General features: G+C 45.1%; 2 protein-coding genes across 3 annotated transcripts; both read right to left on the bottom strand.

Annotated features, from left to right (window-relative positions):
- Positions 1 to 692, bottom strand: MIF (macrophage migration inhibitory factor). Its single transcript, XM_026717034.2, has 3 exons — positions 488 to 692; positions 228 to 400; positions 1 to 132 (listed from the first exon to the last, which is right to left on the bottom strand). Exons 1-3 carry the CDS (start codon positions 593 to 595, stop codon positions 66 to 68), a joined length of 348 nt encoding a protein of 115 aa, XP_026572819.1. The 5' UTR covers positions 596 to 692; the 3' UTR covers positions 1 to 65.
- A 1,695-nt stretch (positions 693 to 2,387) lies between these two features.
- Positions 2,388 to 17,871, bottom strand: LOC113447053 (solute carrier family 2, facilitated glucose transporter member 11-like). 2 transcript variants are annotated; one of them, XM_087913511.1, is made up of 12 exons: positions 17,698 to 17,871; positions 12,365 to 12,463; positions 11,979 to 12,139; positions 10,238 to 10,362; positions 9,754 to 9,883; positions 8,573 to 8,721; positions 5,883 to 6,070; positions 5,468 to 5,578; positions 4,992 to 5,093; positions 4,258 to 4,333; positions 2,867 to 2,994; positions 2,388 to 2,660 (listed from the first exon to the last, which is right to left on the bottom strand). In XM_087913511.1, exons 1-12 carry the CDS (start codon positions 17,719 to 17,721, stop codon positions 2,454 to 2,456), a joined length of 1,500 nt encoding a protein of 499 aa, XP_087769637.1. In that variant the 5' UTR covers positions 17,722 to 17,871; the 3' UTR covers positions 2,388 to 2,453. The 2 variants fall into 2 exon arrangements, with proteins under 2 accessions (XP_087769637.1, XP_087769636.1); XM_087913510.1 differs by lacking the exons at positions 11,979 to 12,139; positions 17,698 to 17,871 and having other exon boundaries at positions 12,365 to 12,430.
- Between the last annotated feature and the right edge of the window lie 4,055 nt (positions 17,872 to 21,926).

Here is a 21,926-nt window from a genome sequence, read left to right as displayed (position 1 = left end):
GACTGTTCAGAAGCCTTTATTGCCCCGCCCCCAAGCCCCGCCCCTTCCCGGCGCCGGCGCCGCTGCTACGCGAAGGTGGAGCCGTTCCATCCCACGTTGGCCGGGGCCATGTCGTGGAAGTTGATGTAGACCCTGCAAGGGGGGAAGAGAAAAAAAGCAGGAACGCGTGAGAGGGAGAGACGGAGGGAGCTCCGCCCACCGCCCCGCCCACCGCCCCTGCCCCTTACCTGTCGGCGGGCACGCGCAGGCGCTTGGTCAGGAGCGCGCTCAGCATGGCGCTGTAGGCCTTGTTCTGCGGCGCGCTGATTTTGCCGATGCTGTGGAGGCTGCATACGGCGCAGGGCGCGCTGGAGCCCCCGAAGGACATCACCTGGTCCGGGTTCACTTGCACGGAGACGTACTGCGGGGGGAGGGAGAGAAAGAGGGAGGGAGCGCTCATCCCGCGCCCAGAGCCCCCCTCGGGCCCCCCCCCCGGCCCGGCCCTCACCTGCGCCGGCTTGCCCGTGGCCTTGGCCAGCTCCTCGGTGAGCTCGGCCAGCAGCCCCTCGGGCAGCGCGTCCCGCGAGACGTTGGTGGAGATGACGAAGACCGGCATGGCTGCAGGAAGGAGCGGCGGCGGCGGGGCTGCGGATGCTGGGAGATGCTGCTGCTGCTGCTGTGGCGCTGAGCACGCCCCCCCCCTCCAGAGGCTCCTCCTCGTCCCCCCCTCCCGTTTATCCCCTCTCGCGATGGGCGGAGCTGCGCCCCCCTCCCCCAACCCTGGGCCGGGAGGCGGAGCAAAGAAAAGGCGGGAAGAGGAGGAGGAGGAGGCGGCCCTGAGGGGAAATGGAGAATGTCCACAGCCGTCTCTTCTGAGGGGAAACTTCTTCCAGAAGGGAAGAGGGGAAGGAAGACGGAAGATGCGCTTCTATCCAAGCGTTTTCAGGAGTGGCTGGCCGTTTCCTGCTTCCCAGGGCTGGGAGCGGATGACTCTGCCCCAACGTCTCCCACCTGGCTTTTATGCGCTGGGCAGGACTCGAACTTGCCATCTCCTGGTTGATGCTTCAGCGGGGCTCTCAGCTGTAAATAGTGCTGCACTCTAAAGCCCCTCCACAGCTGGGGATGCTCCTGGACGCCTTTTGCAGCTCTGGCTTGGGGCTTCTCCCCCAGGACTTCTGCCTAATCCCCCCACCTGTGAAAACCAGGGGGTTCCCTGTCGGCAGCTCCCTCCGAGGTCTGAGGTGGAGCTCGTCCCTCTGGCCTCCCCTTTCTCCCAGAGGTGCCTCCGCAACCATTCTCTCCCCGAAGAGGAAGAGACGGCTGCGCCCCAAAATTATCTCCCCTTTCCAACTTCTCTGCAGCTCCTACAAGCAGACTTTTCCACTCCTTCTGTCCAAATTTGGCCAGACCGGCACTGTGTCCCATGGTGGGGCTCCAGTCCCCAACACCTCCACACCTCACTTGCATCTGTTGGGGCTCCTGATTCAAAACATTTCCACACTAGGCCCGGGGAAAACTGACCTGCTTTTTTTACTCTTTCTCCTCACTCCCAAAACCCTCAAAACAGCCCTGCGGACCGCTGATCCATGCCAGAAAGATGTTGACCGCAATCTCAGCTTTCTGGCTAAGAAGCACCTGAAGGGGGCCTGGCACAAGAGCCTTTAGAAATCTTTGAATTGGGAGCTGGAATGCCGTCCTCGCGTGGCAGTCAGTTCTTACGAACTTCCACCGCAAGCTCCTCTTGAGGGAGAAGAAAAGGGGGATTCATTCTGAGAATTCAGGGACTGTCTACTTGGGCCTGAGGGGGCATCGTGCCACATAGCACACCCCCGTCTGAAGTATCGCCAGGCCAAAAAAACACCTGGCAGGCAATAAGATCCCTTTTGAAGTGTGGACTGACTACAAGAACTTAGAAGCCCTGAAAACCCCAAGGAAACTAAGCAAGTGTGATGGGCTTTGTACGTCAATCAGTTCAATTTTACCCTTGATTACTTGCCAAGGGGGAAGAATTTCATCACTGATGCTCTTTCTTGGGTGCTTCAATATAAAAGCACCCAGGAGTAATTTATGATTTCTTGTTAGTGAATCAAGGATCCAGTTCAGGACTACCACTGCTGATACCTTTTGTGTAAAATGTGTGTGTGTGAGAGAGACGGAGTAAAGATATTCTTCAAGACAAAGGGATAATTGGGTCAAATAGTTTTAAAAACTGATATCGGGCGTCTTCTGGATATGGTCAAAAATATATAGGTGGTAGCCAGTTAATATTATGATCTCTGGACACGAACTGAAAAGACAGGCTTTGTTTGCAGTGCAGAGTACAATATGACACACCAAATGTCCTTCAAATGTGAAGAGGTGGATTTTGCTCTTTGAAGCTATGCAAAATTTCAGAACAAATGCAGTAGTGTTGTGATTGGTGAATTTTATGTGCTGTACAGTTCTCCAAATACAGAGATTTTGCAGTTCAAGAGTTAAAGTTTGGTACAAAGTACAGTGTCCTTTGGATAACTATTTTCTGAGAGAAAAACTTGTTTCTTTCCATAATTTAGCTTATTAAACTCCATTGTAATTTCGAGAATAGATTTTCCTTTTGTTTCTGGAAGATATAAGTAGATGATTACACTTGAAACGGCCAGGATTCCTATAAAAATCAGAAAGCAGAACGGACCAAGATATTCCTGAAAACAGAGAAAAGGGAAAATTAAAATCTAAAAAAGGCACACAGTGTTGCATTCTTCAATGTTTAAATTTAAAGACAGGATGGATCTAGTTTATTAAACAAGCCCTGTGTTTTTCTATTTCATATTATGGTGCAGCTAAGCTAGTGTGTATATCTGGTCCTTTTGGTGACTCAGGTGCAATGGCCAAATCAAGTTACTCTTACCACAATGAATGGGAAGATCATCCCAAGCAGAAAGAGACCCATCCAGTTGATAAATCCCACAATTACAAAGGCAGATGGACGGTATGTTTGATTGAAGATTTCCACCATAACTGATATTGTGGCACCAGCTAGCAAAGAGGGAGAGAAAGAATACCTAATATGACAGAGTCAGTGCTCATGTGAGGCCTCCAGCTGTGGGAAGAGCGAAGAGAAAGGTTTTCTTGTAGCTATGGATGGACCAGGCGAGGATAGATGTGTTTCTGAGGGCAGCAAGAGTAAGTCATCTTGGGATCCCGCTGCTCTTCATTCCTGAAATTGAGTGAGCAGCCTTATTGCATTCTCTTACTAGGAACTCATCATTCCAGAAAACATTGTCCCTGAGGAGGATTAAGGGACACAACTCAGATATTCAGTGACTAACAACAGAAAAGCAGGTTGTTTAAAGCAGAGTTATAAGGTCCTTGACCACAAACTTCATTTATTTAGTTGTCAAATTTGCATGCCAGCTGACTCCCAGTGATTAAGCTGCTTACAACATTCAAAAGAAGGAAATTACAATAAAATCAATTTTGGGGGGAGAAATACAAGATGGGAAGAATGATAGACTGGAAATGAAGCAAAGGATCCCTCTCTTCCTTGCCAAAGACCTGGGTGAAGAGCCAGGTTCATGGCTCCTCTAAACAATAGTGGAGTGTGGGCCTTCTGGATCTTAAGGAGAGCCTCATTCCAGAGGGCCAGGATTGGTACAGAGCAGGTGAGATTCTGTGGTCCTGATAAATGATGTTTAATCATCGGAACCTGGAGTGTGCCAACAGATCAAAATAGCTACGCAGATACTGTGGGAGACAGGCGGCCCCTCGAGTAACCAAGCCCTAAGTAGTGTATGGCTTTAGAAGTAGTGAATTGCACTAGGAAGCAAGCTGGCAATCAGTACAGCCCGTGAAGCAGAGGTGTTATATGGGCGTCTTGAAGCATGCTTGTTCACTGCGCCACTGTATTCTGGACCAGTTGGAATTTCCAGGGGAGTCTTCAAGTGTAGCCCCACAGAGACTGCATTGCAGTAGTCAAGCTGAAAGGTGACCAGATCATCAGTGACTATCTGAAGCACCCCTGGATCTAGGAAAGAGCACAACTAGCATGCCAGAGGAAACTATGGAAAGACCTTTCTGGCTATAGCTACCACCTCTTTTTGAGCTGGAGCTGTGAGTCCCGGAAGATCCCCAAATTGTGTACCACACCTGAAAGGGGACTGCAATTCCATTCAAGATGAAAGACTGAATATCTGCAGGTCTGGGTGGCCCCGGCCCCCCACGGCTGTTCGATCTTGGGTGGGAGATGGTTCTTCCCCATCCAAGCCTGTACAGCAATCTGCCCAGGGTGGAGATACTCACAAGGTCCAATTCCATAGAAGACGACAAAGAGGAAGATGAAAACGACACTCAAGTAGTGCATCCAAAAGAAGCGATGCTAGAAAGAAAAAAAGGCTCCTTTAAATGTAACAGCAACCACACTCTGATTCCTGACTTTTGCTAAGGCAGTTGGAGATTTGAGGTGTCAAATTGGATTAATTAAATTTGGCCCTCTTGATCTAGAATGGGGCTCCTGAAATATGCCCACAAAGCATATCTGAATGGTCTTCATTTTGCCGTCCATCCCATTTTCTTTCTTTTTTAAAATATTTTTTTTATAAATTTTCCAAATTTTAAAAAACATAAAACAAAACTTTATACATTGTTATCAACTTCAAGACATCTTTTGCATTTACTCAAATTTTTCAGTATATGTATTTACTTATTCCTTTACCATTACATCTTACTCTTACTATAAATCAATATCTTTTATCCTTACATCTCAATCTTCTCCGTGGTATATTTACATATTCCCTCATTCTCTTCCTAACTGCCATTTTATTTTCTTTTTATTTCTAAGCCACTCATCCCAGGCATCCCAGGCCCTATAATAAATTGAATCTTCTCTGTCTTTTATTTTCATCGTTAGCCTGTCCATCTCTATACAATCTATTTTTTTTTTTAATCACCATGCCTTCTGGTGGAGCCATCCATCCCATTTTCATTTTGCTATACCTTACCATGGCCAGAAGCAGACACTAAAATACCTCCCTTACTTGGAATGAAAGAGTTACTGTGAGTGCAGCCAACACCAACACCATGGCAGCGTATCCTCCCCACAGTAGAGGCTTCCGCCCAAAACGCTCAATCAGGGAACTCTGAAATGCAGAAGGAAATAAAGAGAAAATACATTTTGACGGGCCAATTGTGGGAATGCTAACAAGTATTCTCCCAAATCTTAATTAACAGTATAAAGAGTTGGAAGGGACCTTGGAGGTCTTCTAGATCAACCCCCTGCTCAAGCAGGAGACATTAGACCATTTCAGACAAATTGGACAGTTGTCTAATCTCTTTAAAACATACATAATTGCAGCCATACAGATGATGCAAATCATGTCATATCTGTCTCACAGAAAACCATCTATCAGCAAAGAATAACCTACCATCTTCAATCTGATTTGAGAAAAAAGAAGACATGGTTCTGCCCATCTTTAATAAGGTCCTCCCTTCTTGCACGTCCTCTTGAACTTACACACAGAATGGATGAGAAGCACTCGCAGATGCCAACACCCAGGGCAATGTATGGAATGAGGGTTTCTTCAAACTGGGCTGTGCGAAAAACTTCAAACGAGTAGAAGTAGATCTAGAAAAGAACAAAAAACGAGAAGATAGGCAGAGTTTTTAAGAAAGGAAGAAAAAGAGGGTTATTAATTTTTTTGTTTTTTTAGAAAAGGGGCCTTGGGTCCAGTTGATAACACCTCATTTTAAGTAGGGGAGATTAATGTCCAAATCCGCCTGCACCAAATAAAACATTTTTTTTCTTAAATGGTTCTATGATCTTGCCAACCTGGGTTTTGTGATGGGCTGAGCCACAGGTTGTGTTACTCTCTGCCAACAGTGACAGGGGACAGCAGCAGTTGTGGGATTCCTTTGAGCAAAGACTCAACTGCATTGATGCCACACAGCTGCAGGGTGCTCATGACGGTCATCATCACATACAACTGCCAGCGCAGTGATTGGGCCTTCAGCACTTCGAGGACGCGGAGGCTTTTCGTGCCAGACATGGCTGCCTTTTCCCTCTTGATATCGTCAATCTCGGCTTGATGGTCTCCCTCGCCCCAGAGCTGTTTGATGGCTGTGGAAAGAAGGACACGTTTGATGGCTCCCTTGTGTCCCTTTGCCCACTTGGGTGACCCTAGGTCAATATATACTTGATATTGAGATATGGACAATCCATCTATTATGGAGATGGGGCAAAGTTCTGAGTTAATATTTATGTCTAAGATTGATGAATTATTGCCAGCTGTTTTTAAGTGTATACAAAATCTGAATATAATACTGTAAAAAAATTCTTACAATACTGTAAAAACAGTAGAGTATGAAACACACTCTTCATTGATTAGTTATCAAAGGCCTGCCAGAAATACTAGTCATAAGTATTTTTTGAGATGGGGGGAACCCTTTCTTGTCCTTAGGTCTGATCCTAATCTGACCTTGAATCTGACCCAAAGGTGCAAAAAGCATTTGAGGCAATTTTGCCTTTGAACCGAACCTATGCCACTGGGATCCGTTGAGAACGTTCCTAGTAGAGACAGGATGTTATTGTTGGAGCTGTTCTCTTGTGCCTGTATTTCAAGAAAAGTAAGTCCAGCTAAATGTAACTACTGTATATTAGTTAGGATAAGGAGCTTTAGCCATCAGAATAGCTTTCAAAGCATGGTGTAATCATATCGAGGGAGCCTGGCATAAAAACTGACCATCAGAATTTAGAGTACCTGAATCCACTCGTAAACCTAACCAGGGAAGCTTAGATAATCCCTGTTTTTCTCTCCATCTGATTTCCAAGTTTTACATTCCAAGTAACTATAGTAAGCAAGCTGACATTTTATCCTGGGAACCTGAATACAATTAAGCTGATTATGTTGCTCCCTTCAAAGTGTCATTCTATTAGAAATGTTCACATCTATCAACATATCTGATGATTTGAAGGATTTCCAAGAACAAGTGCACAAGAATCCTTAGGCTTAAAACTGCATAACATCTGGATGGTATTTTAGAACAACCATTTGCCTTGTTTTCTAAATTTCCAGCAAGATAATTGGATGGAACAGTTGCCAATTGCAGAATATGCATACAATAGTGCACATCATATAACAATTCATATGTCTCTTCCCTACTAAGTATGGTGTCCCTGGTTCTCATTTTCACAAGCCCCTTCTTCAAATTTAGCAGTGAAGAACTTTAAGAATTGGTGATTTATCAAGTCTTGCAAGATCAACTTCAGATAGCTAAAGAGACTTACAAAGGATTTGCAAACAAGCATCATGAACCGGATCCCAGTTTACAAACAGGCAATTAAGTCTGGATTTCTACTGGACATGCTGCCTCCTTGCAAAAAATTAGACCACAAATTTATTAGTCCCTTTCCTATGGAAGCTGTAATTAATCTTGTGCACCAAGTCAAGCTACCTGCCTCTATCAAGGTGTGTTTCATATTGTTCCCTTCTACTTTCCTTCTTGCTTGAGCAAGTTCCTTTCATCTTTCATTCCTCTTCTGCCTCCCAAATTGCTTCCATCCTGGACTCTCAGTTTAATTGCGCTCAAGAAGAAACTGGTAACCAAAGCAGCCTTTGCAGACATGGTATTGCCCAGTAAGTGCAAGTGCTAGATTTGTCATCAGCTATTTGTTCTTACCTACTTCCATGGTTTCATTGCTTTTCAACACTTCTTCCTTTGTTAGGTCATTGCATATATTTTGGCTACCCTTAGTGTACCTTCACCATGGGGTACAATAAAGAGCAGGTCAACCTATTCTCCAAAGCACCTGAGAGGCAGGACATGAAGTAACGGATGGAAATTTATCGAGGAAAGATCCAGCCTAGAACTTTCCTGACAGTGAGAACAATTAGCAATTAACCAACTTCTCTTATCACTGGATAGAGATTGGACAGCCATTTGTCCAGAACAGTATAGGGTTCCCTGTTTATGCAGAGGGTTGGATTAGGAGATTTCCAATATCTCTTCCAACTCTATTAAGGTCACTACATGGTTGATGGTTGATTTGCCAAGTTTTTGATCTAGTGCTTCTAGTTCGTTTTGTGTCTGGTATATAATTACTGCAAAGGATTGAAGAAGTGGTCTAATTCAAGTGTTGATGGTTTAAATAGTATTTCCACCATTAAGCATCAATTTCAGGACTTTCCCTATGCTTTCTGTATAGTCCTAGGTTATGCTGTATTGACCTCCAAGTGCCTAATGCTATTTGATTGTTAGAGACCCAGATGTTTATAAGCATTCTCTGTGGTGAAACTTAATTTGTTTTCAACTGGCATTTTAATTCCATCACGTTTTAACCAATTTTCAGTTCAGGAGCATTGGCATAGCAATGGAAACCCATAATTTTCTCAGGGTTTCCTTGGTGGCTGCTCTACCAGGTATCAAGCAGGGCAGTTTGATATTCTCTTCCCACTTCCTATCTTTGTAAGATCAGATCCTGCCCCCTCCTCTCTCTCCTCAGCTGTGTTAATGGTCCTGCTTGCCCCCAAGGCAGAGGACAGCTGGACCTGAGACGCTTCCAAGTGTAACTGCATATTCCAGCCCCTTTTCCCCTTTTGTCTGAGAAGAAAGATCCTCCTACCTTTCAGGAAGGCCTCTTCATTGCCTTTCTGTATCAGAAGGTATGATGGGGAGTCAGGAAAGCATGGAAGTGTCACCAATTGGATTGCGGCTGTGAGCCCACTAAAAGCCAACAGGAGCGGCCACAAGGACTCTGAGCCCAAAATTTCCCTGCGGAAAAAGGAAGAACATAGTTTGTCCTGCACTATGCGAGAGAAGGTTTTGGCTTTTCTCCACCAGACTTTATTTGCTCACTACAGTATTCGCCACACTTTGTGAGTCTCTGCAGAGTCAAGGACACTCAGCAGGGATAATGATGGAGTTTTTACTTTGCTAGACATTGATGACCACAAGGAATGGATCTCATCTCTGTTTCAAGGGCCTTTGAGCCAGCACTGTCCAAAGACATTTCCAAGGCCGGTGTAATGTCATGGAGCACTGCTAGCTTCCCACCAAAATGGTACCTACTGTATTTATCTACTCATCATATCACGTGGAGCTTGGGTCTCGAACCTGGGCTGTGGGTTTTCCAGCTGACTCAAGCCCAGTGTCTTTACCACTGAGCCAGTGTGCCACCCAGCATGGATAAGATGGAGGGAAATGACGCAATCTTCTTCCCTCCTTCACCAAGCAAAGATGGAAGAAAATCCCTCCTCTAAGGATTGAATGGCATTTAAAATTTAATTTTAAACCAAAATAGACAATCCAGATTGGTGTAAATAGCAAATAACCTGTGTAATTATCAGCCAGTGTGAAAGTAATATATTTATTGTGCTATTTTAAAAGATGGGAATCAGATCTGAGATTTTCCTTTTCACTGGAAAGTCAGTCTTATTGTAAGCAATACAAGACCACACTGTTTGGTCTATTTGAAATTCTGTGGAATGAAATTGCACCCAAGGTGGAAAACCTGAGATTCTACAACACGTTCCTGAGTTTATTATAACATTTTCAAAATATTTTTGCCTCATTTGTATTTGGATTATTTATTTTAGAGGACAAAAGAGATGGCTGATCAGATTTCTATTGCACAGCAATTATCAAGATAATATGTAACATTTTCATATCTTTAGGTTCAAAGCCAAATGCTCCAGTTTCAACTGAAATGAAAAATCGTGAAATTAAAGCTTAAATTAAGTGTTCACAATTTAAATTTGGTGATTTAAATGGCTTTCACAGAGTGTATTTTGGAAAGGGACTTACCCAAGACCAATGATTTGTCCTGCAACTTTGCCTAATGTCAGAAAAACAGCAACCGTGGCATTTGTAAATCCCCGCAACTTCTTTGGCGAAATCTCTCCCACATATTGAGGATGAATGTTGAAAGAAAAGCCTTCAGAAAGGAAAAGGGTTGCAAAGAAGAGTATTGAAGAATTGGCCAGCATGTCATCTAAGAGGTCATGTCACTAAAACCATCTTACGTTGCCAAGATGCATTACTGAGTTATGGGTAGTGAAGGATTACAATGACACACCAGGCGAAACAGAAAGGGCTAAAGAGAAGGAGAGGCCTCTGCCAAGGAGGGCTCAGAGTTAACCACTCTTGAATCAGCCTCTCCACCAGAATATTTGATCACAGCAGAACTTTGCCCGTGTTGAGTCAATGGACTTGCTCACGCTTAAAAGATAGCCAACAGCTACCAATGCCAATCCCCATATAGCTACCAATGCCAATCCCATATAGCTACCAATGCCAATCCCATATAGGAGGCGTCCAAGGAGGATCATCTCAAAAGACTTGGCCATCTTGCTGAAGCCCATGAACAGGGCAGCCGTCAGCATGATCAGGTTGGTGAACATCTGGCACTTCTTTCTGCAACAGAAGGTGCAGGGGTGTCAGTGAGGGACAGGCATTTCAAGGGTTTTTTTTTTCCAGCAAAGCACAGCTCTACAAGCAGCACACATTTAATTGTTTTTGGTTTCTATTGGAGACTTATAATTTTCAAAGCACCAGGCAGCACATGGTATCCAAGCTGACTCCTGCACTCTCAAAGGAGAATGCTAACCACCAGCAAAGGAAAAACGGGGCTATTCGAATTTGGTTTTGATTTAGTCTTCAGGAATGATAAAAACCAAGTTAAGTCTTTCCCTAGAAAATTGCGGAGAGCAGGATGGAAGGACAAGATCAAAGCATAATCAATGTCCCTATAGACAGGTAGTCTTTGATTAACAGTAGTAATTGGGACTGGATTTTCCATCACTAAGCGATGTAATCCTAATATGCAATTCCAGCACTCCTGTTACTACCATTAAGTGAGGATCAAGAGTCATTAAGCAAGGATCTCCTCACAACTCCCTGCTGGCTTGCAAGAAGCAAGGTTGGTGGAGAAGCTGGCAGGAAGATGCAGATTGGGCGGAGAGTTAAGAGGCTGCTGCCAAGTGTGAGAAGGAGGGTGAAGGCTGGCAAGGTGCAATCTGAGCAGGCTGAGGCTTGGGATAGCTGCCGCAGGCCACAGGAGGACGCATGAGGGGCCAGTGAGGGGCTGCGCGAGTGCTGCAGGGGCTGCTGCAGGAGGACGAGGCGGGGAGGGGGGAACTTGTGAACGTTTCTGCTGGCTTCCTCATTGCCTTTGCTTGAGGCAAGACAGCAACGAAGAAGCTTGCAAATGGTGCTCATGTGACTGCTGGAGCTTGTAACTGTTTTATGTACAAGCCAGTTGCCAAGCACCCTGCTGAGGAAGCTGGAATCTTGGGGACCACTTGCAACTACCACTCATGCAGCAGCATTGTGACTTTGGTTGCTGAACAAGTGGTTATTAATCAAGAACGACATATAAGGAGGATTCAGAGGCAGGGAGTTAAATTAAAACAACAATTGAGCCTCAGATCTCCCTTAGTAAGTGAGGGGCTCACTAATTGAGGTTGTGCCTCATTTTACAACCATTTTTTGCCAGAGTTGTTAAGTGAATCATGCGGTCATTAAGCAAATCTGGCTTCCCCATTGACTTTGGTTGTTGGAAGCTGGCTGGGAAGGGGTCACATATGGTGGTCACATGATCCCAGGGACAGTGCAGCTGTCACAAATACACGCCAATTGCCGAAAAATTTGATCCTGTGATCATGAGAATATTGCAACAGTTGTAAGCGTGAAAACCAATTTTGTGTCACTTTTTTCAGGGTAGTACCTCTGGTCACTAAATTGGTCGGGGACTATAATCTCAGGTTTATAGGCTTATAGAAGGACAGGAAGGAAAATTGAGAGAGATTGAAGGCACTGGAACATTTAATATTTAGCCCCAAGGAAGGAATACTGGAGGGCAGCACTGTGGCCACCATCTCGACTTTTAGTTTGACCGTACCGTGTGAACACCCTGAATAGGGCGCCAGAGGGCTACAATCAATGTAGAGTTTCAAACATTTTGAACACTTGGTATTTGGAGATAACAAGGGCCATACTATAAACAGATCTAACTAGTGAAGAAGTTTTACTTTCTATATTTTGTGGTGAGGTATCCACAACAGACACTCCCTACGAGACCTCCAATCCCGTAACTGGATACTATGAAGGACCACAACAAGATAACATTCTCTTGAGGAAGTGGTGAGCCATGTCGTTCCAGCCAGGTCTCATTAATGAATTTTTTAATATGCTGTGAATAAAGAAAATGCATTCATTTTACAGTTAATGAGTTTCTTCACTTTTTCCCATGAGTTTACCTATTAGCCACCCTACCACAATGCCCCAGCCACCCCACCCCGATGAGCACCACAGGTCCCGCAACTCCAGGAGGGAGAACCACCTCTGCCCCTGGCTAAAGCGGCAATGTTTGGACTGAAGGAAAAGCCCATAGAAAGGAAGGGGCACCAACACTTACCATGGAGGGATAGTTGATTACAGAAATGTGAAACCCATAAGGGAAGCTGCCCCCAATTCCCAGCACGAGGATCATTTGGAATAGTCCCCGGTATTGAATCTGGAAAGAGAAAAGATGTTAAGGCTTCTAGCGTTGGACACCAGTTTCCTACCGAAGCTGTATCCTCAAAGTCACCCCCTCCCTCCCTCACACCCATGCACACAACTTGAGAAAAGGGAAGGGCATCCACAAGGCCTAGAATAACATGCAACTTCCGTGACTGACTCTTCCTTTAAGGACAGTGGTTCTCAACCTTCCTAATGCCGCGACCCTAGAATACAGTTCCTCCCAACCATAAAATTATTTTCATTGCTACTTCATAACTGTAATTTTGCTACTGTTATGAATTGTAATGTAAATAACATATCACAATAGCTTTAGTAATACAAAAGATGATACATGGCATAGTTCAGTCAATAGTTTCCTATGATTTACCATTCCTGTGTTGCTTTTTTACATGCCTGTTACTATCACAAGGGGGCAGTTTTCACATCAACCACAGCTGAATATACAAAGACCGATAGGGCATCCAGATTAAGTTCCCATGGTGCAGATTTTTTTTTGCAGTAGTTGATGATTTTACAGTACATCATTTTACACTTACCCAGTAATTATAATTCATGAAGTGTCATTTTGCCTCCAATACTGCTGCTTTCAACACAGTAGCTGCTTTTAACAGAGTAGCCGCTTTCAACACAGCAGCTGCTTTCTACACAGTAGCTACTCTCTACACATGTGTGACTGGTCCGCATAAGTACATTATGACGCCAACCCTGTCACATGCACCTGTATTTGTACGGGGTGTGATGTGATGAGGTTGGCACGATGATGTCATCACGCCGGGTACCGGTATGTGGTCGTATCTGCATGTGGGCGGACCCGCCTGGAGACGGATAGAGGAGCAGTGTTTCGGTTCCTAAGACCATCGAAAATATGTGTTTTCCGATGGTCTTAGGCGATCCCTGTGAAAGGGTTGACCGACCCCCAAAGGGGTCACGACCCACAGGTTGAGAACTGCTGCTTTAGGGGATCCCCAGGGCAAGATGCCAAATTCACCTCCCCCTCCCACTCAGGCTGAACGTCCTGACAACCTCTGTCCAGCTGGAGATTTTGCAGCCCTTCCGCCAACAAACTCTCCCCTCTGGGACAAAGAGAAAAGTTTTTTGGGTCCTTCTCACTCAGAAATACAGAACTGAACCTCCATGTGCCAATCCTGAGATATAATAGGCAGCTGGAGGTATGGTAGGAGGAGGAGAGTCAGGGTACACAGACGTGTACACAGACATTCGAAGGAAATGGGAAGTATCTTTTCAGGCTATTTGATGAAAAGGCATAGCCTTTTGGGAACTACAGTTCACTTCAACGGAGCTCATAAAACATGCCTTTTTAAGGCAAGATGGTCGAGACCTTTTTAACAACCAGTGGTGGGCTGTAACCAGTGAACAACCGGTTCTGTTAGCACGTGCTTCGCACCTGCACAAAGTGTTCAAAATACACCAATTTGAAGCTCGACAGCTTACCTTCTAGGGCAGCCCTGTGGTAAGTAAAACAGTGGAGGTGCAGAAGTCCACTGTGCCACGCAAATGAGCTGAGCTGAAAAACGTGGAAATATAGGACAGGATAGGGTGGGGATGGGTGGGCGGGGCCAGCTGATTTTGGGAGCTACCAGTTGGCTAGAACCGGTTCAAACTGGCAGCATCCCACCACTGATAACAACGTAGTTGCTCTTCTGATGTAGAATATAGAGCAGCACATTCAGAGGTGGTGTTCAGCTCATTGGGACCGGTTCTGGCGTACCTGTAGCGGAACGTTTGAGTAGTTTGGAGAACCGGCAAATACCACCTCTGGCTGGCCCTACCTCTGCCTGCCGGCTCACCCCCCCCTGCCCACCAGGGTGGGGAGGCTGCATGACTGGGAGCCACACTAATCAGCCGGGAGGCAGCAATGGACCAGCAGCCCTAATCAGCTGGGAGGCTAACCAGTCAGTTCAGTCAGACTTTCCAACTTTGTGAGATCTTTTTTCCCCCCAAGAAGTTGGAAGATCTGATTGAACCTTTTTTAAACTGGTGGTCACATGGTCTTCTTTTGTTGCCCTACACACAGGAGAACAGCTGGAAATCAGGTTAGTGAGGGAATGGTGGGTGTTTTGGAGTGGGGTGGAAGTGAGGATTTTGCATTATAATGCAATTATAATTATAATGCAAAGTCCTCACTTCCACCCCCTTCCAGAGCAATCACCATCCCCTCACTAATCTAATTTCCTGCTCTGTTCTTGTGTGTGCAGGGCAACCAAAGAAGACCATGTGACCACCAGTTTAAAAAAGGTTCAATCAGACCTTCCAACTTTGTGAGATCTGCCCCCCCTCCAGAAGTTGGAAGGTCTGACTCAACCTTTTTTAAACTGGTGGTCACATGGTCTTCTTTGGTTGCCCCGCACAGGAGAATGGAGCTGGAAAGCAGGTTAGTGGGGTGGGGAGGGAAGGGGGATTTTGCAGTTTATCCTTCCCCGGCCACGCCCATCAAGCCATGCCCACAGAACCAATAGTAAAAAAATTTTGAATCCCACAACTGAGCCCATTGTATGGCTAGGAATTTGGCAAAGAAAACCAAAGAAGTTACTCCTCATGGGTTGTCCTTAGGAAGAAAGGGGAGAATAAACATTTCCTAACATTTCGACAAGAAAAGAACTCTTTGTCCTTTGTTCCTACTGCCATCTAGTGTAAGGATGCAACCTTATTCTGGAAAGTGGTAAACCTCAGTTGGAGCGAACAAAAACAAAACTAAAGAAGAATGGGAGAATCTTTACATTTTATAGTTTGCTCCCTATCCCACTTCTGCTAATTCTCCAATTAATTAACTTCTCCGGGGCTGGCACACAGGCATAAGTGTTCTCCATATAGAAAAAATTATAAACCAATTAGCCTGATTAATGTCAGGGACAATATTTATGCAAAACACCTAGCCAATAAATTAAAGTTCTGGCTCATTGATAACGATGTGCTTGCAGAATCGCAGCCAGGGCTTCTCCCCAGTTGACCATGGTGTTATAGTGGATCATTTCATAAATAGCAATAAAAAAAACTATTTCCTTTCTGGCTAATTCATGCAGCTTTTGATCCTATCAACAGAAACGAACTGTAGATTAACAGATGGCTGAATTTGAAAAAAAATAATTGATTTTAATCATGGCATTATAAACAAATAATCAAATTCAGATTATATTTACTCCAGGCACGAGTGTCAAACTCGCTGCGTCACATTGCCATCACGTCACATGTATCACAAGGTTGTTTTCCCTTTGCAGAGCTGGGGTGGGCGTGGCCTCTCATGATGCCTCTGCCCCATGGGACGCCTGTTTGACACCCCCGTGTGGGATACGTGACAACTCCAAGATCTCTTAAAAGGTTGAAATGAGGAGGTGTGCTTGCCCTTCTCCTATTAATGATATTGTGTTGATTGCCTTTTAATCAAACACGTTAGTCTGAGAGGATGAGATCAGATTCTCTGGTTAATAGGTAGCTAGGAAACTGCAATTGTGCACATAAGGGATGCTTTGATGGAAACTCTGCATAATAAAGTTTAAATATGAAAAGGGAGTTTATTGAGAAAAGATAGTACGCGAAAGCAAGGGTACAATCACACAGAATTTCTTAGCAAAGCTAATTATTTACTGTCTCCTTGGATAAGCTTTTGGGTTCCATCAGAAGGTTTCAGAGTTGGTGAGACTGTCTGGACCCACTCTTTGGATTTTGCTTGTATCTTGGGCTTCAAATGGGACTCTGAAGCTGGATTTGGGCATCCTTCTGTTCTGGAACCCACCAGCACAGTTCTTCCCCACACCCTCTTCCCTCCCTGCTGATGGCTTCTCCCAGGGACCCCACCCCACATTGCTCCATTTCTTGATGTCTTTACGTAGCCATCAAGTCAGGAATTATCTAATGGCCAAGTCTTCCTTTCTAACGACTGTTGAATGATTTAAAAAAAAAGAACATACCAGTTTTTGCTGTTTCTGGTTTTATGTAAGTGATATTTCCACGATGAGTATTCTTGTGGGGGAAATGAAAGCTTAATTCTATTTCAAAGGAACTCTGGTGCCATATCACAGGCCAAGCTCGCTCTCAGAGACTGACCAATGTCTTCACCGCTACCCACATTTGTCACTGAACTGATCGTATAACAAGCCAAACCCAAGAAAGCTTCCATTTTGGGATGCTGAATATTTTTACTTCTAAGCTGTCCTTCCCACAAAATGTTTTCGTTTCCACCGTTCATTTTCAAGCGGGATCCAAACATGAAGCTACAAGGGATTCCCTGGAGTTGGTCAAAAGACATGGTCTACTGAGCCTGGGACTCGAAGCAGGCTGCCCTTTCTTCTTCTTCATCCATGATTTTCAGACAGTTTGTGGCAGATAACAGAGAATCAGAGTTGGAAAGGACCTTGTAAGTCATCTAGTCCAACCCCCCCACCCAAGTGGGAGACCCTACACCATTTCTGACAAATGGCAGTCCAATCTCCTTGCCTTGAAGTTTCTGGCATTAGGTAACGCGTTCTTTTTTGCAGCTGAAGCCAAAAGAAGGCTCAGCTCTGGCATTGTCCCAAGAGGCCTGGCCGAAGTGGACACTCTCCAAGGAAAAGCTGGTTTGCCCCCCCCTCCCCCCCGCCATTTCTGTGACTGCAATCCAGCCAGGAGGGGAAACCCAGGATTTAACTATCATGCATGATAAAAGGGAGGGAAGCGGATGCACTGTGTTACCTTGAGTCCCAGAATATGTCCACTCACCTGCCGCTTATGGGGCAGTCTAACTCTATGGCAGTTAGTTCTGTTGAACTGAACCGGGATTCACTTCTTGATAGACATGCGTAGGATCCGATTCTCAGAACACAAAATGCCATCATGTTCCAGTGCAATGAAGAGACCTATCACTGAATCCCACCTCTTGTCTTTTAGACGACTCCTGTCCCAAGCCTTCTCTCCAACTCCAGCTGGTGCTCAGCATCCTCTCCCCGTGTTTCTTTGACAATACCACCCCCCCCTTTCCTGGGAAATTGGGGCAGAGCTTCCAAAAAGTGGTAGGTGTTAAGGAAGTAAGAATGCCTCCCTCAGGTAGCTGAGTGTCCCTGGTAGCTTCCTTCACAAGTCCTAAAGGTGAGCTATCAAATGGACAAACCAGCAAGGAGGACACCCCCAGCCCACCCCTCACACCCCCACCCCCCTGAGGTTCAGCACCCAGAGCTTTCCCTCTCTGGATGTGTCTGTGTAGGGATAGTAAATGATAGGTAGACTAGTACTCACCAGATCAGAGAGGAAGCTCGCCATCTCTTACTTAAGGAGTGAGCAGGAACTAATTTCCTGTAACTGGGAGGCACGTGGGCTGCTTCTCAAAGAAGTCTCTTACTGCAGAAATAAGCAGTTGGCCCCATTTAATTAAAGTTAAAGTTTGCCACGCAAGTTTCTAATTAATCTATTAATTTTGCTTTCTCTGCAAAGTTGGAGCTTTTGGGTTAAATAAATAATCCAGCAGTAGATACAATGACCAATTAAAGAATCAGAAACTGCCTCGCTTCTGCTAACACCCACAGATTTAGGGAATATTTGGCCTTTGCTGTCATCAGGTTATATAAATTTCCCCTTGCCTCACTGAGTCCTGAAAACCATGTGAGATGGTTATAGAAATGAAACTTTCTGCTAGCAGTTGGTTAGAGTTGACAAGACAAATTCAGTTCTTTGGACCAAAATAATGTAATGTTAATGAAAGTTTACCTGAATACACATTTCTTTTTCTTTTCTTTTTTTTGTCGAGCATGTATTAGATAACAGATATAAGTATAAACATGATTATTAATACATGAAATGGATATGACTAAAAGGGAACATTAGGACAGGGATGGTAGGCACATTGGTGCACGTATGCACGCCCCTTACAGACCTGTTAGGAATGGGGTGAGGTCAATAGTAGACAGGTTAAAGTTTTTGGGGTTTGGGGAAAAAACCACAGAGTCAGGTAGTGTATTCCAGGCATTGACCACTCTGTTGCTGAAGTCGTATTTCCTGCAATTGAGTTTGGTGCAGTTTACCTTGAGTTTATATCTATTGTGTGCTTGTGTATTGTTGTGATTGAAGTAGTCATTGACAGATAGGACATTGCAATGGATAATTTTATTTACTACGCTTAGGTCGGACCGAAGGCAGCATAGTTCTAAGTTGTGTAAGCCTAAAATTTCAAGTCTGGTGGCATAAGGGATTCTGATACGAGTAGAGGAGTGGAGGATTCTTCTCATGAAATATCTCTGGATACTCTCGATTGTATTAACGTCCGATACGCAATGTGGATTCCAGACAGATGAGCTGTATTCGAGAATTGGTCTAGCAAATGTTTTGTATGCTCTAGTTAGTAGTACAATATTACCGGAGAAAAAGCTACGCAGGATTAGGTTAACAACTCTTAATGCCCTTTTGGCAATGTTGTTACAGTAGGCTCTAGCACGTAGATCATTAGAGATGAGTACTCCAAGGTTGCTCTCAAGTGCAGGTTCGCCGGTTTCTGTGCTCATGGATGCGACTCCCAACAGAAAAACCAGACCTGGTTCAAGAGAACTGGTGAATCACTGAGGTTTGATGAATTGATAAAACGCGGCACCTACACACATATTTATATATTTATTAAATATATTTGCCTCTTATCTCGCCATACTCTAGATGGCTTACAATAATAAAAAGGAAGAAAATGAAAGTGTAAACATAACAGAAGTAAAATAATAATTGAATAAAATAAACCACAAAAAAGGAACAATGGGACAATATCAATAGGATAACCAAAAGGGTGGAGGGAGAGGGAATATATACATTGTGTGCAACGTCAGGTTTTCATTCTTGTCAGCTCAAAAGAAAAAAGACTGAAAGATACAGCCGGGTGTCCCTCCACAACTCTGTTATTCTGTTAATAATTCAGGCTTCCCGGAATGTAGGATGGAATTTTATTGGACTCCTGAATTTTCTGTCACCTTTCAGCAAATTACTAGCCAGTAATTTCTCAATGATCATTTCGCATAAACCTGCAGTGATTTGAGAAAGAACAGTTTATGTTTTACCACAGAGTTCCGCAACCTTTCTGGCTTTGTAGACTGGCGGGGATGGTTTTGTGTAAGTGGCTGGCAAGTTCGCCACACACACACCTGCTGCTTACACAAGTGGGGTGTGCGCGTGCTCACCCACGGCTTCTGCAGCCAGGTTCCAAATGACCAGGGACCCTGGTTAACCAGAGCCTCACAGAGTAAGAGGGAGTCAACCTATTCTCCGAAGCACTGAGGAAAGGACAAGAAGTAATGGGTGGAAGGTCATTAAAGAGAGGTTCAGATCTAAGGAGAAATTTCCTGGCAGAATAATTAACTGGTGGAATGACTTGTCTCCCCTGGAGATTTTCAAGATGAGGCTGGACAGCCATTTGCCCAGAATGGTATAGGGTCTCATGCCATGCTTAATGGGTTGGACTAGATGATCTCCAAGGTCCTTTCCAACCCTATTGTTCCATGTTCTATCGATCAGTAAAGGGAGAAACTTAAATTTGAAAGTTATTCCACTCATTAGAGTAGAGAGAACAGAAGCCTACTGGGGTGCAGGATCATTGTCGAGGTGGAAAACAGTACGGATGTTGGTACAGTTTTGCTCTCAGTGAAAGTCTTTCTGTCCCCTCCTTCCTCTCCTTGATCCCTTTGCCTTTGGATATCTGAGGAGCTAACCTAGCTAAGGGTACATAGAACAGAGAACTGTAGGGCTGGAAGGGACCTCAGAGGTCTTCTAGTCCAACTGCCCGCTCATGGCAGGAGCCTCATACCACCCAAGGCGAATGGCTGTCCAGTCTGTTTTTGGAAACCTCCAGTGATGGAGAACTCGCATCTCGGGGAGACATTCTGTTCCATTAGTGCTGTCAATTAATTGTTCTCACTGTCTCACTTCTAGGTTGGATCTCTTTCTAACAAGCTTCCATTTATTACCTCTTCTGCCCTCTGGTGCCTTAGGGCAGGCGTCCCCAATCCCCGGGCCGCATCCTACTAACGGGCCACAACCTGTTCAAATCAGTCCACAGGAGAGACAGGCAAGCATGTCCACGTGTGAAGCTTTGCCCAAGCAAGCAAAGGGCGCTTGCACTTGTGCGCAAAGCTCCACGTGCGAGTACACTTGTGCGGGAAGCCTTCTTCGTGTGAATGGAGCTTCATGCACAAGCACTGTCTGCTCGCATCAAGGGAGCTTGGTGCACAAGCGCAAGTGCCCTCCGCTAGCGCGCAAAGCTCCATTCGCGCGAATGGCTGGTGCCCATGCCCACTGCTTGCACAAATGGAGTTGTGCGCACGCCTGTGTACCTGCCACTCACACGCACAGCTGGAAAGGTTGGGGACCACTGCCTTAGGGAATAATTCAATTCACTCAGGTTCCTGGAAGAGAGTTATCATGTCCCTCCCACAAATCCTTCTCTTGGATGGGTAGACCTATCTAGCTCCCTCAACCATTCATCATATAATTTATCCTCCATACTCTTTATCATCTTGGTTTCTCTTCTCTGTGCTCTTCCTAAGGTCTCAACATCCTTTTTTTGTGTGTCACGGTGACCAGAACTGGGTTCAGTACTCCAAGTGTGGTCTCACCCGCATGGCATAAAGCGGTACTATCACTTTTTTCGTGATACTGATGTTATCCCTCTGTTGATGCAGCCTAGGACAGCATTGGCTCTTTCGGAAGCTGCCACTCACGGCCGGGTCATACTAGGGGCAGCGCCACTACAACACTTAGATCCCTGTCACAGTCTTTATTGTTGAGACGTTCTGTCCCTATGCGCCTGTTTCTTCCTGCCTATGTGTAGGATCTTACTTTTCTCACCACTGAGCTGCATCTTGTTGGATAGACATGGGAGAGACATGGAATCTTAAAAGTGCTAGAGAAGAGACTCTCATCTCTAGCACTTAAGGGTGGTTTTCCGATTTCAGCTTGATAAAGCCACTATTTTGTGCCCCGCTGTTAGTCCTGTGAAGAAGTACAAACAGAACCATGAGCTCTGTCTTGTCAGGTGGCCTTAAGGGAATGTTGTCACACTGAAAGTATTTCTCTCCTCCTTTCCTTTGACTCTGGAAAACTGGGGAGGGTCCCTTCTGAGATGCTTCCCATGCCGCCCCCTGTCCGTGGACTGGGACATCTTTTATACGTCATTTCTCCAGACCGTGGCTCTCCTTCCCACCTTCCGTGGCATAACATTATATCTGCATTCTGGGATGGGAGAGAAGAAGGCCAACTTTTCAGTATTGGGAGCTGCTGGCTTGCTTGTGTGTTTATTTAACTTGTATGCCACCTGTCAACATTTCTAGGTGCCTCGCTATAATCAGACAGTGAAATTGCAGTAACATCAGCATCCTCCCTCCGTTGCCTTGTTTTCTCAAGGTTAAGAAGTTTTTTTTCCCCCTTTCCTGTCCTCTGATTGCCCCCTCCTGCTGGAACCAGCCAGGCCCTTGTGTGAACTATTAAAATCTGCAATA

Source organism: Pseudonaja textilis, chromosome 15 (genome assembly GCF_049901715.1).
Source record: "Pseudonaja textilis isolate UNSWEBS1 chromosome 15, rPseTex1.2, whole genome shotgun sequence".
Lineage (NCBI taxonomy): Eukaryota > Metazoa > Chordata > Lepidosauria > Squamata > Elapidae > Pseudonaja > Pseudonaja textilis.
The sequence above is the reverse complement of the archived record's forward strand: the minus strand, read 5'-3'. Positions and strand labels throughout refer to the sequence as shown.

What these genes read in the sequence shown, in the direction of transcription:
- MIF (XM_026717034.2), bottom strand. Translation starts at nt 595, where the DNA reads ATGCCGGTCTTCGTCATCTCCACCAACGTCTCGCGGGACGCGCTGCCC. An exon ending in CCACGGGCAAGCCGGCGCAG is followed by an intron (nt 401 to 487) that starts GTGAGGGCCGGG and finishes CTCCCCCCGCAG; the next exon opens with TACGTCTCCGTGCAAGTGAA. An exon ending in CTGCGCGTGCCCGCCGACAG is followed by an intron (nt 133 to 227) that starts GTAAGGGGCAGG and finishes CCCCCCTTGCAG; the next exon opens with GGTCTACATCAACTTCCACG.
- LOC113447053 (XM_087913511.1), bottom strand. Translation starts at nt 17,721, where the DNA reads ATGGCGAGCTTCCTCTCTGATCTG. An exon ending in GCTTCTCATCCATTCTGTGT is followed by an intron (nt 5,094 to 5,467) that starts GTAAGTTCAAGA and finishes TCTGCATTTCAG; the next exon opens with AGTTCCCTGATTGAGCGTTT. An exon ending in CAGTAACTCTTTCATTCCAA is followed by an intron (nt 4,334 to 4,991) that starts GTAAGGGAGGTA and finishes TTTTCTTTCTAG; the next exon opens with CATCGCTTCTTTTGGATGCA.